Source organism: Corapipo altera, unplaced genomic scaffold (genome assembly GCF_003945725.1).
Source record: "Corapipo altera isolate COAL_440 unplaced genomic scaffold, ASM394572v1 55778, whole genome shotgun sequence".
Classification (NCBI taxonomy): domain Eukaryota; kingdom Metazoa; phylum Chordata; class Aves; order Passeriformes; family Pipridae; genus Corapipo; species Corapipo altera.
This window is the reverse complement of record NW_020885315.1, coordinates 3,843-20,984: the sequence shown is the minus strand read 5'-3', so window position 1 is coordinate 20,984 and position 17,142 is coordinate 3,843. Positions and strand designations below refer to the sequence as shown.

The 17,142-nt window shown below is 54.5% G+C and overlaps 2 protein-coding genes across 2 annotated transcripts; one reads left to right on the top strand and one right to left on the bottom strand.

Moving 5' to 3' along the window:
* Window positions 1-129: 129 nt before the first annotated feature.
* RGP1 (RGP1 homolog, RAB6A GEF complex partner 1) lies at window positions 130-10,964 on the top strand. Its single transcript, XM_027631515.1, has 9 exons — window positions 130-233; window positions 884-1,023; window positions 4,293-4,429; window positions 4,797-4,880; window positions 8,344-8,493; window positions 8,572-8,718; window positions 9,097-9,224; window positions 9,478-9,655; window positions 9,861-10,964. Exons 2-9 carry the CDS (start codon window positions 908-910, stop codon window positions 10,082-10,084), a joined length of 1,164 nt encoding a protein of 387 aa, XP_027487316.1. The 5' UTR covers window positions 130-233; window positions 884-907; the 3' UTR covers window positions 10,085-10,964.
* A 924-nt stretch (window positions 10,965-11,888) lies between these two features.
* On the bottom strand, window positions 11,889-13,336 carry MSMP (microseminoprotein, prostate associated). Its single transcript, XM_027631516.1, has 3 exons — window positions 13,225-13,336; window positions 12,485-12,593; window positions 11,889-12,078 (listed from the first exon to the last, which is right to left on the bottom strand). The coding sequence occupies exons 1-3, from the start codon at window positions 13,334-13,336 to the stop codon at window positions 11,889-11,891; spliced, it is 411 nt and encodes a 136-aa protein (XP_027487317.1).
* Window positions 13,337-17,142: the final 3,806 nt, after the last annotated feature.

Here is a 17,142-nt window from a genome sequence, read left to right as displayed (position 1 = left end):
TTGCCGAACGCCACCCGAGCGCTGCCGAGCTTCGCCCGAGTGTTCCCAAGCGGTGCCCGAGGGTTCCCGAGGGCAGCTCGAGGATTCCCGAGCGTCACCCGAGGGTTCCCGAGCGCGGTCCGAGGATTCCCGAGCGTCACCCGAGGGTTCCCGAGCGCTGCCGATCCCCGCCGACCGGCTGAGAGTAGCCGGGCCGGAGCGGCGCTGGGCGGCGAGCGGGGCCTGTGCGGGCGGTGAGTGGCCCCCGGGGCGGGAGCTGCGCGGACCTTGCGGCTCTGTGTCCCTGATCGCTCGGGTGGTCCTTCCAGTGTGCGTGTTTGCGGTCGGGGCCGGCCCCGAGACCCGCGGGTTGGGGGTGTCAGGGCTGTCCCTCCTCACTCTCGCGGCGTGTTCAGACCACTCTTAGCTGTGAGGGTCGGGGGGATGGGGTGTATGTGTGTGTAAGGCCAGGGCTGTGCGCATTTTCCCGCACACCTCCGGGGTGTGTGTGTGGGGGGGTGTGGGGGGGGGGGGGGAGTGCATCTGTTGATGTTTGTGTCCCTGTTCCCCCTCAGTTGCAGCGCCCAGCCATCCCTCCGTGTCGCTGCAACAGGTCAAGTGGGAATGACTTTAAACTAAAAGAGGGGAGGTTTAGATTGGATATTAGGAAAAAATTCTTACCGTGAGGGTGGTGAGGCACTGGCACACGTTGCCCAGGGAACCTGTGGGTGCCCCATCCCTGGCAGTGTTCAAGACCAGGCTGGATGGGGCCCTGAGCAACCTGGTCTAGTGGAAGGTGTCCCTGCCCGTGGCACGGGGGTTGAAACGAAATGCAACTTTAAAATCCCTTCCAACCCAGACCATTCTGTGATTCCACATCCACTGTTGTTCTTTTTCTTGGCAGGTGTGCACCAAGGCTGTCCAAGCCATGATCGAGGTGTTGGCCAAGCTGGGCCGTGGGCCTGTGTTCCTGGCAGGGGAGGTGCTGGAGTGTGTGATCACTTTCACCAACCCACTGTCGGCCTCTTCGACCTCCGCCAGCAGGTACAGGGCCTATGTTAGTCTGCGCATGCAGCCTCCAAATGTTGGAACTGCCTGGGTCCCTAACCCAGCCTCTCTCCCTCTGCAGCAGCGCTCATGGCTGAGGTGTGGGGCAATGGTGCCAGCTCAGCCCACTGTGACTTCCCTGCCTGATGCGCTCCCTTAAGGGGGCTTTGTGCTATCGCTGTTTCAGGGATGAAGCTGAGGTAATTCTTCTGGTCTTCTGCCCCCAGGAAGGAGGCAAGGAAAGAAGTATGCAGTTAGAGATTCTCTGCCCCTCAGGTGAGCCCTCAGTGACAGGGTTACTGGCGGAAAATGAAGCCAAACTGGCTGTCAAAGCAGGATATCTGGTTACACTAGGGTGACAGTCCCTCAGAGCAACATCCAGGCAGCGTCATTATTTCCTGTGCTTGTGGAGGGAGCTCTCTCTACCCAGCAGTGCTGCAGGGATCAGTGTGATCCCCGCCTCCAGAGATGGCAGGCGTAGGGGTGAGCACTGTTGAGGGTCAGAAAGAGGCACCTTCTCTGACAGCATTTTCTATGGCCCAGCCTTTGATTGAGTGCTGCATCTCCCCTTGTCATCACTGTCCCTAAAATCAGTGTTGAGGAAATATAAGAAGGTGGAAGCTTCCCGTATTGGCTCACAGGGGGTGACTCTGTGTCACAAGTAATCACCCAGAGCCTCCATGTCCGCTGAGTGTGGGCCTTTGTCTGATTCTTCAGGGGGTGGAGAGTGCTTTCTCATCTCTAGACCTTCCTGGGAAGTGTCTGTTTCCAACCCTGTCATGTTCAGCATCTTTTCATCACCGGATGAAATTCACACATGTTTGCTTTGGTGGGCTCACTCCCAGTGCTTGCAGTCTCAGCAGCAGAGCAATCTCTTGTATTACCACTGTGGGGCTTCTATGTTTATTACCTTCCTTAACTTTTCATCTTTTCTTCCTGCTTCCTCTTGCCTGCTGAATTCAGCTTTCAAATTCAGCTGTGGCACAAGTATCCAGCTTCTGAGCTTCCATCAGTGTTCTGTCCTGTGCAATGACTGAGTCATTTTTCCTGATTCTAAAATGTGTGGGACTGCAAGGGTACCAGCTGGAATGGTTTTGTAGGTTTGCAGTTTACCAGAGCTTCATTTGGGAACTTCAAGTGTGTTGTGCTCCGTAGAAGACTGCCTCTTGGAAAAAGTTCTTAAAATCAATCAATCAAACAAACAAACAAACAATCAATCTGACGAGACCTGGCCAAGTGATACAAGTGGTGACAGCAAATAGGTTGGTGGTTTGGAAATTGAAGCTGTGGATTGCATAAAGGCAGGAGCCAAATTAAACCACAGCGACTGCACAGCAGGCAGATGGATCTGTCAGGGACTGGAAGGTTTTGGGGCTGACAGGTGGAGGGAAGGAGAGGCACGCATTTGAAGCACAGGGACAGAACTGAAGGAATGGTAGGAGGTAAATTGATTGTGGAGTATGAGGCATACAAGAAACAAAGCTCTTCTGCCCACAGCCTGTGTGGACTACAGGAGCTGTGAGGAAGGCGAGGCAGGAGGGAAGTGACCTCAGCACCAGTGCAGGATCCTTCTGTGCCCCACCAGCTGGACAAGCCAGGTCTGCTGGCAGGAAGGGGCATGCAAATTTTGGTTGGATGTCTGATTAGAAAAAAATGAAAACAATCCAGTGGCGTATTGTTGGGAAACACTGAAAAAGAAAGAAAAAATATTCAAAAGTGTTTGAAGGCACTGTAAGCTTATATAAAATTAGTAACATTGTCTCAAGCAAGAGCAGTTCTCTTTTTCCATATAGCAGATACTTTACAGAAAAAAAAAAAAAACAACCCTGATGGAAGAGCTGTGCTGGTATTTTTTGAGAATGCAAAGTTACAACTGTAGGATTAGAAGCCACTGGGTAGAGTAACCAAGGTGTGTTTGAGCAAAGGCAGCCAGCACATACAAAAGATCAAATAGTGCATCCTTAGTCAGCTGACACGCCTTTTCCCCTGGTTCATCTAGACCTTTAACTGCTCTGATGTGTCACACCAAGAGACACCCATGTGCCGCAAAAAATCCCTCTGCCACCTAAGGCTGGTGTCAGTGCTTACTAATCAGATCATGATGTTCGAAAACACCACAGGAATCATACTGTGGCTGAACTGTAGAAATAAAAACCACTGAAATAAAACTGGATGAGTGATTTGGAAACTGAAAGGTCTCAGTAATGCCATGGGAAATGCCTTGTGGAGTGGCTGAGGACGTAGCAGAGTCCAAAACATGAGACTGTTTTTCGTGCTGGATGCGTGGCCCTACATTCATTCCTGTGGCTGTTCAGAGAGGGGACAAAATGACACCTTTGCCTCCCCCATAGCCGTCAGCAAACCCCTTGCATCAGGAGGGGAAAACAGGTCCTTGTGAAAGACCCAGAAGCATCCTGCTCTGGTCTGACACAGCCAGCAGCTGATGTTGACAGGGATGGGAGCTGATGTTGTGGGGAGGGAGGGAGGAAGCATGTCTGTGCCCTGCCTGCCCCAAGGAGTATTGAGCTTGGGGCAGCCGGGAGCTGTGGGCAGGGGCAGTTGAACCCAGCTTGCAGGTATTTGTTGCTTTTGAATTTGCCCACCTCCCTGATGATTGTGTTAATGGAGTGCTGCACTGCATGTCTCCTCTGGCTTGGGATTTAGGTTATCATGGCTAAAAGTCCTCTGCCAGCCCAGGCCCATGTGCAGCAGCTCGAGGTGTCCTCCCCAGAGTGCAGTGAGTGGCCAGTCCCAAGCTCTGGGTGATGAGAAAGATGAGTAAGCCTTTAGACCAGATCTTGGAACACCTGACCTCAGCATGTTTTCTCGAAGATCCCTGTGAGGTTCTACACCTTGTCTCTTGGCCCCAGGGAAGGGGACAGGGGCTGCTGACTTGTGCTGCTTGCTGTCTTCTGCCTTGTTTGCACAGCAGGTTCTTGGGGCAGGGTTGTTTCCTTGTGCTGTGTCAGTGCTGTGCCCATGGCGTAGTGGCTAAGACTAGCCACAGAGCCAGGCCTTGTGAGAAACTGCAGTCAGCAGCTGGGGTGGAAGTGGCTTTGGGTCAGCACCACACCTTGAGCTTGCTCACAAGGCTTGTTTGCAGGGGAGCTGTGAGAGTGGCTTCAGTGATAGTGTAGCAAGGCCTTCTTTCTTCCAGACAGCCAGTCCTGCTTGGAGCTGAGCAGAAAGAGCTGCTCTCCTCCCAGTTCCTGCTTGGTGTAATCCAGGTTTAAAGTGTAGACACAAGTGTTGCTCTTTGCTTTTAGTGAGATGCTGGCATGGGCCAGCGCCCAGATCCACTGCCAGTTCCACGCCAGCGAGAACAGGGTGGCGCTCCCTCCCTCGGATGGCAGCAAGCATGACGTGCAGGCAGAGAACGAGACCGTCTTCGTCCCCAACAGAGGTGAGTGCTACTTCTGTCACCCCAGATAGGGACAGAGAGCACAGCAAGCAGGACTCAAGTAGACCCTAATGTGTGTTATGAGGGCAGCATGCAAAGAAGTGAGTGGGAAGTCTGTGTTGCTTTCCTTGTGTCATTCCCTGGCGGTGGTTGTTGTGGGACCTTGTTATACTGGGATCAAAGTGGCACTAGCTTGGAATGAAACATGACAGTTGTCTGCCCAGCTGTTCTGGTAATGTCTCATGATATGACCGGGGCATGAGATGTTCCCTCAGCCCTCTTCTCCCTGTTCCTCCCCATGAGCATAAAGCTTGACTGACCTGGACACAGCCCAAGTCTGGGCAGCATTCACATGTTTCTTCTCTTCCAGGAGAGCGGGGTCAGTGTATCCTGTCCACCCCACCAAAGATTCTCTTCTGTGACTTGCGACTGGACCCTGGAGAGTCAAAGTCCTGTGAGTCTTGTCTTCTCTTACCCTGCTCACAGAGTTCACCTCCAGGGAGCTCTGCTTTCAAAACTAGCTTTGCCATCCCAAGTGCTGCAAGTGTGAGACCCTGGTGCTTGTGGAAGATGAGATGCTTTGATGGGAGCGTGAGTGCTCAGGAGCTGCTGCATCATCCGGAGTGTGTTCTCCACTGCATTATGGCTGTGCACCTGCAGCATGTCCATCAGTCCTACCCGTGGCCCACGGCCTTTGCTGCAGGTCCCTTGTGTAGCTGCAAGGAATAAAATGTTTGAAATACCTAGTTGCAGCTGAAGGAACAGTTACACACACCTCTGTTTCCTTGCCTTTGTATCTTCAGCCACATGGGAGTATTCTTGAAATTTAGTCTGGTGTCCTCCAAAGGTTTGTACTTCCTCTTCACATTGTGGCTGTCCTGGAGATCACAGTCTTCTGTGTGTTCTAGTTTTCCTGCTGTAAAAGTGAGGACTCCTAATCTCTGCTCAGAGCTCTCCATGTCTGAGTAGACAGCTGTGAAAATACGAGTATGTGCTGTTGTCTGTCAGTCGGTGGCTGTGTGACCCAGCCTGTCAAGTCGTGTCGGATCTCCTTTGCGTTCCAGTGGCCTGTGATGTAGCAGCAGTGATGTTGGGCCTTGCAGGCTGTGTGTGGAGAGCTCCATCAGGTTGTCCCAGGGATCTGCTGGGAACGGTTGATGGAGGCCTCTCAAATTGCAGAGCACAGGGAGTGGACAGGCAGTGCCTGTGGTGGAGGGGGCTCTGCTGCAGCACTGAGCTCTGCAGAGGTGAGAGTGTAGCTGCAAGTGAGACCAAGGAGCCGCAGTGTTGTGACATGCTGGTTTTGGAGCTGATGTCTCCTGCCTTCCTCATCTTGGAGGGGCCTGACTGGAGGGAAAGGTGGACAGGGTAAAACCGGGCTGGCTTGGCTAGCTGGTTAGTAGGGTGGGGCAGTGTCGTCTGGGGCTGTGCCACTAAGCTGCAGAGCCTGTCATCTGAGGATGTTTGGTTATTCACTTATTATTCTACAGCATGATACTGGGAAAAAGAGCTGGCCATGCCAGCAGGGAGGAGGAGGAGTCAGGAATCTCGGCTGGCCTGAGGCTCACTTGAATTCTCCTGTGCTCCTTGCTGCTTGCAGGTGTGGGTCTGGAGCATCCCTTCACTGGGAGCAGGGCGATGTTCCTTTTCCTGGAACATCTCAGGCAGGCTGGGCAGTCTCTGGGAGAGCAGATCAGTGACGACAGCCCGAGTTCCAGGTGGCTGAGATGGATTGAGGGGATTTCCTTGTGCGCTGGCTTTGCAGGCAGAAGCTGTTCAGCTCCCAGCTAAGCTAGGGATTGTCTGTCCTTCCCTCTGATGCTGTGATGTGCGTCCTCTCTGCCTCTGGGTGACACCGGCACAAACAGCCCACATCTTCCTGGCGCTTGGATGCAACGCCTCAGGAAGGACACAAACATCTATACTTCGAGGTTTCTTGTTACAGCCTTTCCCGCTGGTTGTGTGAGGCACCTGTCCGTTTCATGCCTCCCGTGTGGTGTCACTGTGTGTGGCAGTGGCTTTTTAGCACTAAAATCCTTGTATCACAGCCCTGGTCTCATTCTCTGCCAGGCTGCTCACACCGATCCCATCAACCAGTGGTGCTGCTGCTCTCACGCGAGACTGCAGCTGGCACGGCTGCACATCATTCCTGGGGGCTCCTGCCAGCTCCGTGGAGGGAGAGTTAAGGCCATGTGGGTGTGTATCTTAATTCTTCATTTCCTGTTTTTCAGAAGTTTTGAGTTTTGCTACGCAGTTTGGAAAGGGAAAGAAAAACCAACAGAAAACCCAAGAAATCTTAATTCTGCTTCAGCAATGTACTGTGTTATTAAAGTGCAACCAGAGCTGGCACATACAGCTGAGGTTGTGTCAGGGTTGTCTCTTGATAAAAGGCCTTGTTTTCAGTTGCTGACCAACTTATTCCCCAATATCTCAGACTTGTTATGGTGGCTATATGTTGAAGTTGACTCATCTCCCAGCCCTTTGACACTCTGCCCAGGCCGAGCTCTTTAAATTTGTCACCATGAAACGTTTTCTCAAGTCCTCAAGTCATTTCTGTGGCTGTTTTTGCCTCCTCTCCGGTTTTGTAATACCTTTAAATATTTGTTAGATCATAGAGAGGGGAGGAAATGGAAGCAGCCTGGACACGGGCCTGGAGCCCAGCCAGAGGGCACAGTGGGTTGGTAAGGAAGGCATCCATAGTGCCAGGAATGTGCTTCCTTCTGGGATATGCAAGAAAGCTGGGACTTCCTGAGTCTTGGCATTCCTGTGCCAGGTAGCAAACTGCCCATCCTTCTTCGACAGCGGTGGTCTCTGCTCAGATTATCCTCACTGGGCAAGAAGGTCTTTGTGAGCACTCCTGTTAAGTCTCGTACAGCAGTTTGCTTCTGTGAAAATACCTGATTTTCCTCCCTGTCAGGACACTTCTCTGCTTTATCTGAACCCTGGTCGAGCAAGACAGGCTTGTGCTTTAAGGTGTGACATCCTGTGGACACTACGCACTAGCACAGGCCTTTTTCTTCCTTCCAGTCCTGTTATTTTAAATCTAGGAGTTATATTTAAAATGTAACCCTAACTTTTAATCTAAGCCCCAGTATTCAGGATGTGCCAGACTTGGGGAAGGAGCTGTGGTTTCAGAGCAGGATGCTGCCCTTCCTCTGGCAGGGTGTATCTGCGTTACGGTGGGCAAGCCAGAGAGGTGGAGACTTTCCACAGTTCACTGTTTGTGCCTTTCTTGTTAGTAGAGCATGTGGTTTGGGAAAGCTGCAGAAGTGTTCGCACTGCGTCAGGAGAATTGGGGTTTGTGTGGTGGCCAAGGGGCTCTGAGAGGGCTGTGTGTGGTGTAAGCCAGGCTCCAGCATCTCAGAGGCCTCAGAGTCAGAGGCTTCGTGGTCTAAGTCATCAGTCTGTCAAGGGGGACATGCCACAGGTTGTTGCGAAGGTCTCGGTGTTGTTTCTTGACCATTTAGACCTGGCACTTCAGAGAAAAATACAGGAAGAAACTAGCTTTTGTTGCTAGTTTGGGGTTTGTGTAAAGCAAATACCAAAAGAGGCATGAGGTATTGATCAGCACCCGCGTGGGGCAGAGCCTGGAGGAGACTGCAGCGCGTGACTGCGCTGTGAGAGTGACGGGTGAAGGAGTGCACAGAGGCAAATTCGGGTTGAACTCGTGACTCTCATGTGTTTGTGTTCCTGGATTTTACATCTTTCACATTCTTTAGAGGCAGTTTGTGTGTGTGGTTGTATGTGCTGGAAGCAACGTCTGGATGACGGTGCGTGTGATGTGAGGAACAGTGCGCCTGGTGCAGGGGAGCTGGGGATGTGCTTGGACTGCCGTGCAGCAGAAAGCACCAGGCACTGTCCCTAGCTCAGCACTGCTGCTGGTCCCAACCCTTGGAACTTCTCTGCACCCCTTGCAGATTCCTACTGTGAGACACTGCCTGTGGACGGCCCTCCCTCTTTCCGGGGACAGTCTGTGAAGTACGTGTACAAGCTGACCATCGGCTGCCAGCGCGTCAACTCCCCCATCAAGCTCCTGCGCGTGCCCTTCCGTGTCCTCGTGCTGCACGGTGAGGCCACGCACTGCCCTCCCTGCACAACAGGCCAGGCTGCACCCTGCCCTGCTGACACTCTCACCTTCTCCCCAGGGCTCAAGGATTACCAGTTCCCACAGGATGAGGCTGTTGCGCCCTCAAACCCCTTCCTGGAGGAGGAGGAGAGCTTGAAGAAAGACTCTCGCCTGGCCGACCTGGCTACAGAACTGCTCATGGTGGCCACCTCCCGACGCAGCCTGCGTAGGTCATATTCCCTGCTCCAGCCTGCTGTCCTTCCTAACCTGGGCATGGAGCACAAGGCCAGCTGCAAAAATCTCTCACTGACAAAGTGAAGCTCCAACTGGGGCTGTGAACAGCTCCACAGGGCCTCCTTGGGTCGGGGCCTCCCAGCCAGTCTCAGACTCTTCCTGCTTCAACCAGAGAGACCCTCTGGCCTATCACAGCCAGAATGTGGTTTTCTCTTGCTCACTGCAGGCATTTCCCGGAAGGAACACCACCTCCAGTGACTGCCCTTCACACCCAAGCAGCAGGCATGGGGTCATGTCATTAACCCAGGGCACTGCATGGAGCAGAGCCTTATCCTGACACAACTCCTACCGCCCTCTTCTTGCTCCACAGACCTGTATAACATCAGCAACACCCGTGGGAAGGTGGGAACGTTCTGCATCTTTAAGACCGTGTATAAGATCGGAGAGGATGTCATTGGGACCTTCAACTTCTCTGAAGGGGACATCCCATGTCTGCAGGTCATTTTTGGCTCTTGGGTCACTGGGGAGAGGCAGGGGTTTATGGTGGGGGAGAGTCAGAAGAGATTTAGATGGCACTGGGCTGCTGGGGGTTTTCTACTGAGGGTTTCTAGTGAGACCCAGTTGGGGTCTCCTTGGAGTGTGAGGTGGGGAATGATCCAGTCCTGAGCTTTTTTGGGAAATGGAGGCCATGGGCTTTACACAAGGGCTGTGTGACATTGTGAGAACAAGCACCCTGCTGACTGTCCTGCAGTTCTCAGTGAGCCTGCAGACGGAGGAGAGCATCCAGGAGGAGTTCCAGCGCCGTCGGGGGCAGCCTGTCTCCTTCACCACGCACGCCCGCCATCAGGAGTCCTGCCTGCACACAGCCCAGAGCAGCTTCAGCCTGCCCATCCCACTCAGCTCAACCCCAGGATTCACCACCAACATTGGTATGTACCCACCAGGGAAGGGACCTGCAGAAGGACTGCAGTGTCCCCAGCCCTGCCTTGCTCAGCAGGGCTGTGTCCCATGGGAGGGAGCTCATCTCTGTGAGTGGTATCATTTGCATTTCCCTTTGCCAGGACAGCCAGCACCAAGACAGCTGCTGTCCCTGTCCCTTGTGATGTTGTCTCCTGATCCCCCTCTTGCCCACAGTGTCCCTGAAGTGGAGGCTGCACTTCGAATTTGTGACCTCTGGGGAGTCGGCAGGGACTTGCTTGGTTCGTGGGAGCCAGTCAGAGGCTGTTACCTGGACTGGGGTAGAGCAGATGGAAGTGGACACTTTCAGCTGGGACTTGCCCATCAAAGTTCTTCCCACCAATCCCATCCTGGCTTCCTACGTATCTCAGTTCTCCAGCACTAACTCCATCACCATCTGAAGTAGGGAGAGCTGGTGGGCCTGCAGTGCTGCAAGTGTGTGCCACTGGTGGGAATAGCAGGCAGGACTGTCACCAGCATGCCATGGGGCATGCATCCCTGTGTCCCCTTGGCTTCAGCTGTGATGCCCAGGTGGGCACCGGGCAACTCTGTCCCATCTGTGGGTGGAGGATCACTGTGCTTGTTGCAGTGTCCTGTGCTGCAGCCTTCGGCTGAGAGCTGGACCCTTCCTGCCTGGGTGAAGATGCGAGTCCCAGCACTCACCAAAACAAAATCTGCCTCCCAGGGAACTGCTGACATGCCTTTACCCCATGTGGGGCTTCCAAGAGGGAAAGGCCCAGCCCTGAGAAGGGAGAGGGAAGGTCTTCCAGTGAAGCTTCGTACCACCCTTGGGTGAAAGCCATGCCCCTACAGAGAGACCTTGCAAGCAAAGGTCTGGCATCCAGGTGAAGCACACTGGCCACCTGGGCTGGATGGGAGCTCACTCCCCTGTCTTGGCAGGCATCCTGCCTCCCAGAGAGGTGTCCCACACGAACAGTCCAGTGCCATCCTCACCTGGAAGAGGCAGGTCCTGGCACGCCAGCCCTACACTGCCAACAGGTGCTGGTGACCTGGGTGCAGCCTCTGCTGTGGCTGCACAATAGTAGTGCAGCTACAAAACTAAGCAGCACTGAGCCCCTGGGCTGTTGTCTGCATTCCTGGGTGTAAGGGCATCCTGCTGGTCTCAGGATCCTTGGGGAGCTGTAGGGAATGCAGGCTGTGCATCCAGGAGCTGGGATGGAGATCTCCCTGCTCAACAGCAAGCTCCCCATTTCTACCAAACCTTCCAATGAACTTTCCTCTTTGCATGGAAATAATAAACATCTGAATGTGCAAAACTCAGCCTTCCCAAGAGCCTTATTCCTGCATTGTTCCCAGTGGTGGACACATCCCACTTTGCATGGCAGTCACAGGCTGGAGACCTCCTCTTTGTTCAGTATCTTTATTGCAAGAACAGAAACATCTACACAAGGCTCTGCACAACACAGCATGGCACCAGCTGGGGCGGGCTGCCAGGGTGGCTGGCTCCAGCCTGGCACATGTGGATTGCTTCTGCTTCCTGAGCCCTCCCTCCCTGCTCCCCTGCATGTCTGGGGGTGGGGGTCCTCCCAGGGGCTGTCTGGTGGTTCCCCCCGCACTGCTGTCCACCCAGGGCTGGCTCTGTTGTGGTGTTGCCCAGGGCTGACCTGCAGTGCTAGGGACCCCAGAACCTGCAGGAGCAGGGGGATTAGTGGTTCCAGAGGTGGGTTGTTCCCCACACACTCTGGGAGCAGAGAAGGGGCTGGCCGGGGTCTGAGGGTCCTGCACGAGGGACCATGATGCTCCCCAGTGAGCTCCCAGCAGCTTCTGTGCACAGGGATATGGATCTGGGAGGGAGCAGGGAGCTGCTTCACTTCAGGGTGGATGCGGGAGTACAGGACTCCTGCAAGCCAGGCTGATTTAGTGCCAGAGCCCTTTCTTTAGTAACGAGGTTTTCTGCCCACCTGGGAGGAAATCCCGTAGGATCTGCATTCCCGCCGGGTGCAGGGTATCTCACAGTAAGAATGCCCTGGCTTGGCTCAGGAAGCTGAAGGCAGAAGCAAAGCCGTACTGTGGCAGCGTGAGGGTGTAAATGTCAGCTCGGTACCATGGTGCGTGGATAGTGGTTTCCCTTGGAGGTGGCGGCGGTGACGTCTCTACAGGACGGGGCAGGTCTGGAGCATGCGGGAGGTGTGCTCTGGAGGAGGGAGGACGCCGCCGAAGGGGCGCGGGGCGCTGCCGAGCTTCTTATCTGCTCAGCCCCGCGCCCAGCACCTTGTTCATCAGCGGCTCGGGGGTGCCGGCCGAGCCCCACTCGTGCTCCACGGTCTTCACGCAGGGCAGGCTGGGGTTGGCCTTCTGCACCACCGAGATCTGGCAGGTCTGCGAGTCGTAGTGGGCCTCGCACCAGTCGGGGAAGTCGATGGGGTGCTGGGTGCTGCGGAAGAGGGCACAGCGCCGTCAGCTCCCCCTGGTTTGTGCCGGAGGGCTGCTGGCAGGGCCAGGTGGCTTCTTCTGCTGCCAGCCCCCCAAACAGGGTGTCTTCCAGACCAGCTCGGGCTGGGACACAGCTTCTGGCACAGCTGAGCATCTCACTGTGCTGAGACACCCTTGCCCACTGCTTTGCCTCCCCAGCTTACCCCACCACCACCCTCAACTCCCCAGTGGGGTCCCATCCACCTCTGTCCCTTGTCCCCGAGTGCCTGGTACCGCACAGCCCTCGGTGGGCTCTGACATCTGCTGCATTTGCAGCCACCAGACCCCCTGCTGCAGGCACAGGGGTGCTGTGGTGTGCAGCACTGCCAGGGACAGCCCACTCCAGTGCCCCTCAGCCCCTCACTCACGTCTCACAGCAGCCCACGCCGATGGGGTGCAGGCAGGTGCAGAGCAGGCAGTTGGTGCTCAGCCACGATTCCCCAAGGGAGAACTGCTTCCCCTCGTACTCACAGGGAGCTGCAAAGGAAGCAGTGGTGATGAGGACACATGGGCCTGTGCTGGGGGTGAGTGGGAGCCTCCTTGGCATCCCTGTGCCCTGATCAGGGTTGTCATGACGTCCCACCCACCTCATGGTACAGAAAATATTTGGTGATCTGTCGACCACCCTGCAGGTATGGGATGCCCAGACATCTGCCAAAGGCAATGTACCCATCCTCTCCTGGCCGTGCCCTGCAGCTCTCCCCACTACCCTGTGGGCCTAGAGCAGAGGCAAGTGGCTCTTGCTTCCTTGGAGAGGGCAAATCCAGCACCCTTTGGGGTCTGAGCATCTCTGCAGCCCTGAGAGGAGTCAACAGAGGAAAGACAGGCAGACCTCCTCTCTTTGCTACTAGTCCTTCACACTTGGCTCCAGGCAGGCTCCTGCCAGGAGCCTTCATGGCCCAAACAGCTGTTTCTCAGCCAGAGCCCTGGGGAGCTGTTGTGTGGTTTATAGACTGCTCCTTCCACTCACCACTGGCCCATGATCCTGCTCCTGAGCTCAGCACAGTCCCTTCCATACTTTGCAGGCACAGAGCAGAGCCCTGCCATGCTGGAAAAGCTGAGGCCTCCTCTTCCCATTAGCCTCTTCCCATCTCACTACCTCACTTACCTTTAGCCTGGAAGTAGCATTTGGCCTGGGAGCCTGGCAGCTGGAGGAGGAGGGAGAGAAGCAGGCAAAGCCTGCCCCAAGCACACCCCATCTTCTGAGCTTGCACAGCCATGGTTGGTGTTAAGCTGGGCTTGTTCACCTTGCTTCGCTATTGCCTTTGCTTCTTCCCTTCTCTCTCTCTCTCTCTCTTGCTCTCTGCCTTTTTAATGCTCTTCCCCCATCCCAAAAAGAGATATTTATAAAGTTCAGCTTTACGACCCTGGCCACCAGCTGTGCCCCACTGGAAAAGTTGTAAAACTCATTTCCTGATTTGAAAGGCATGAAAACAAGAGGTAGGATCAAGATTTTTAACAAGCTGTGAAAAGCTGATTCATGCCCTCCAGAAATGTCTCCAGTTGGAAGCCCCTGTGGGTGCAAAGCTCCACAGGGAGTGGAGATCCAAGGGTCCCCAGCGGGGTTGCCCTCAACAGCGTGGTGAGCACGTAAGCAGCAAGCACAGGAGACCCTGGCTCCTGACCAGAAGAGCTCCAGGCTCCTCTCTGGTCACGCTGAACCGTCACTGATCCTTCACAGCAGCCAAGGTTTTGGGAGCATCCCATCTCGCAGGGGATGGAGCAGCACAGGCGTCCCGTTAACAGCCAGTGTGGGATGGAATGGCACCGTCCTCACTGGGGATGGAGGTGCTTGCACCCAGCTCCTGGGTACCACAGCACAGCACTTCCATCCCAGCCTGGGCTGCGGCCGTGCCAGGCTTGTGGCCATGCATGGGTTGAGGGTGACAGCAGGTTTTTTGGCCAAGAGCAGGCAAAACGGTGATTGCCATTTGCTGATGGCAATTACCATCTGCCGATGCAGAGCAGGGGAGAAAGACCCAGGGCTCATCTGAGCAGTGCTCATGAAAGGGGGCTGGACCTGTGTACACACAGCACCCATGAGACACTGGAGCAGTCCCTTTCAGAGTCTGGAGACCAGCCTCAGCAGAAAGAGGGAACAGGAGGGATGAAACCAGGAGACAAATGTGCTTTTGGGCAACAAGTGACTTGAGAGAGAAACCAGGAACTTGGCTGGAATCAAGGAGCCATGGGAAGATGCCACACCACCCAGGGATGTGCCCGTGGACTGCCCAGGCTCTTATCCAGAGGGGCTGCCTCGGGATAGAAGTGATGAGGCTGTTATCAGCTGGCGAAGTGAAGGGATGGGAGAGATGGAGGAGGTCAGAGCCCTGGGAGCCACATGACCTCGGAGAGCTACAAGTAAAAGGCTGAATTGCCAAAAGAAATTCACAGCCCTTGTCAGAGGTGCTGCCGGCAGCAGGAAACAGGGCCCTGGGGACAGTCCAGGCTGTGGCTCGGCCAGCGTGGGGCTGTGCTGGCAGCGAGGCTGCATCAGTAATGGTGGTATATGTGGGTCATCTGCCCTTGCATTAAGCTCCCTGCTTTTTGAGAGTTTGGGATAAGTTTACACCTTGACGCGTGAGGCTTAATATCCCTTCCAGAATTTGTATTGGCATCCTCTATTATAGCTGGATATTTTTGTTGTCCCTGTTAAGTGCCCAATCCCGCATTGAATCCTGCTAAATTTTGGCCCAAGCATTTTCCTGTGGCAGTCTAATTAAGCACAGAGTGAGAAAAAAAATGCTTCCTTTTATCCGCTTTGGATTCTCCACCTTCAGATTTGAAGGTGTAGTCCCTTCTCTGTGGTGCTCTGGACCCCCTCGCCATCCCATTGCATCCCTGTCCTGCAACCTATGCTCTCAGTGCCCAGGGAGCAGCCCTGGCTTTGCATCCCCTCTTCCCCTTGTAGAGTTACCCCAGCCCTCTCATAGTGTCCTGCATGATGTTGTGCCTCTCAGTGGGTTGGCTGGATGGCAGCAAGCGTGAGATCTGTTGGGAAAGGATAATAATAAACCAGAGAAGCTCTGAGCACCCAGGAATAACCTGCTGACCACGAGGCCATGAGACGAGATGGCGGAGTGTAACGGTGACAAATGGAACTTGCCCTTTGGTGCAGAGTTGCTACTATATAAGGAGGATAAAAGTGTTCGTTGTCAGAGCAGTAAATTAATATTCTTATTGTGTGTTTGGAAAAAGAGGTTTGGCACGCTAGTAACTGCAGTGAAATAATCCATCATTGTTTCATCACCAAGAACAGCAAATGTTAAACAAAAGTGGTGGGTTTCACTTGGAGGCCTGCAGGATTTGGACAGGCTTACAGAAGGGTGCTCAAAACCTGGGGCAACAGCATCTCTTGGCTGCGTTGAAGGGCGTTGCCCCTGCTCCATCAGGGTCACGGGGAGGCATTCCCAGGATTTCTGTAGCCATTCTGGTTTACCAAAGAGAAGTTTTAAGACTAACTGCTCACTCACGGTCTTTGGGTTTGTCATCAGAGCACTTTGCTGGGAAAGTGCAGAGAAAGAGGAAGGAGGGTCAGGACACTCCTTGGCATGTTGCAGAGGGAGCTAGGCAGTGGAGCACCCTCCACACTGTGGCTGTGCATTGGGAATAGGTCCGGTGGTCCCCCACAGCCTGTTGGTCCTGCTATTCCCCCACCTGACCATTTTCCTTCCCCCATTTTTGCATCCCTGGACACCCACTTGGTCCCAGCACACACCCCATCATGGGCGATGCAGAGCATTTTGATCCAGCTTGTACAGGAGAGGGCTTGTAGCTTAGAATGCAGCAGCTGGAGCTGGACTTTAGTTTGGGTTCTTGAGGGATGCTGTGGCTGGAGAAGCTGACACCCTCTCCCGCTGTGCCAGACTGTGCATCCTGGAGGAAATTTTGCCATGGAGACTGAAAGGAGACAGCTGGTTTTGGTCTTACATCTCAGGGGACAACTGAGACCAGGGGAAGAGCCACAAAAGGGATATAGAGGCTGGAAGAGTGCCTCTCTAGAAGTGCAGTCACTTTATCAGGCAGAGGCCAACAGCAGGGACTGCTCACAGGCATGCCAGTGAGGAGCAGTCACCATCCCTGAGCATCCCGGGATCCTGCAGAAGCTCACATCCATGTCTCAGCATTCTCCCAGCAGGACCCAGCTCTCCTGCCTAGCCTGGCTGTTGGACTGTAGCTGTGCCTAAGAGCACCCCGCCAAGGGCACAGCACTGCTGGCCTCGTCTCCCAGAAAGGGCTGGGTACTCCCTCTGCAGAGCGGCTGTCCGAGTGCCCAGTGCCGGGGATGAGACCCAGTGAATGGGCAGGGACAAGTGCCCAAGCCAGTGGGTGCTGGGATGAGGTGACAGCAGCCCACCCCAGCCCCACAGGAGGCTCAGAGGGTAATAAAAGATGCTGGACAAGTTGCCATCAGCAGGATCCAGGAGGGTTATAAAACCTGAATCTCCTGAGCCTTCAGCTGGGACTGCAGCTGCAGAGCAGGAAGCAAACAGGATCCCGGCTGGCATTGTGAAAGCAAACACCATAAATCCGAGGAAGTGCTGTGATTGCTGTTTTAGGCACTGGGGAGCTTGGCTCCTGTTCCCCAAAGGTATTTTATTTTCTCTCTAAACAGAAAAAAAAAAGAAAAAAAAAAAACAAAACCAAAACCCCACAACCCCAATTTATTGCTGGACCAAACTGCCTTGGTGCTGCCATGGACTACCCAAGGCACCAGGGCAGGTGCAGGTAGGTGCCAGCTCTGAGCAATGTCACTCACTTGCCTGCTCACTGGCACAGCCAGGTCCTGGGGAGAAGTGAGCAGAGGGGTCAGAGAGAGCTGGGCAGCCAGAGGTTGGGGAGAGGCACAGGAGGGGACAAAGGGCTACCCAGGGAATGACAGTCTGCTCATGGCATCCTTCATCCTGCAGCTGGTAAGCCAGATGGGATAGCTTGTGGAGGCTGGAGTACTGGTGGGATCAGATCCAGCTCTACCAGCAATGAGGCTGTTGCTCCAAAAAGGAGACAAAGCAGAGGGGACATGATG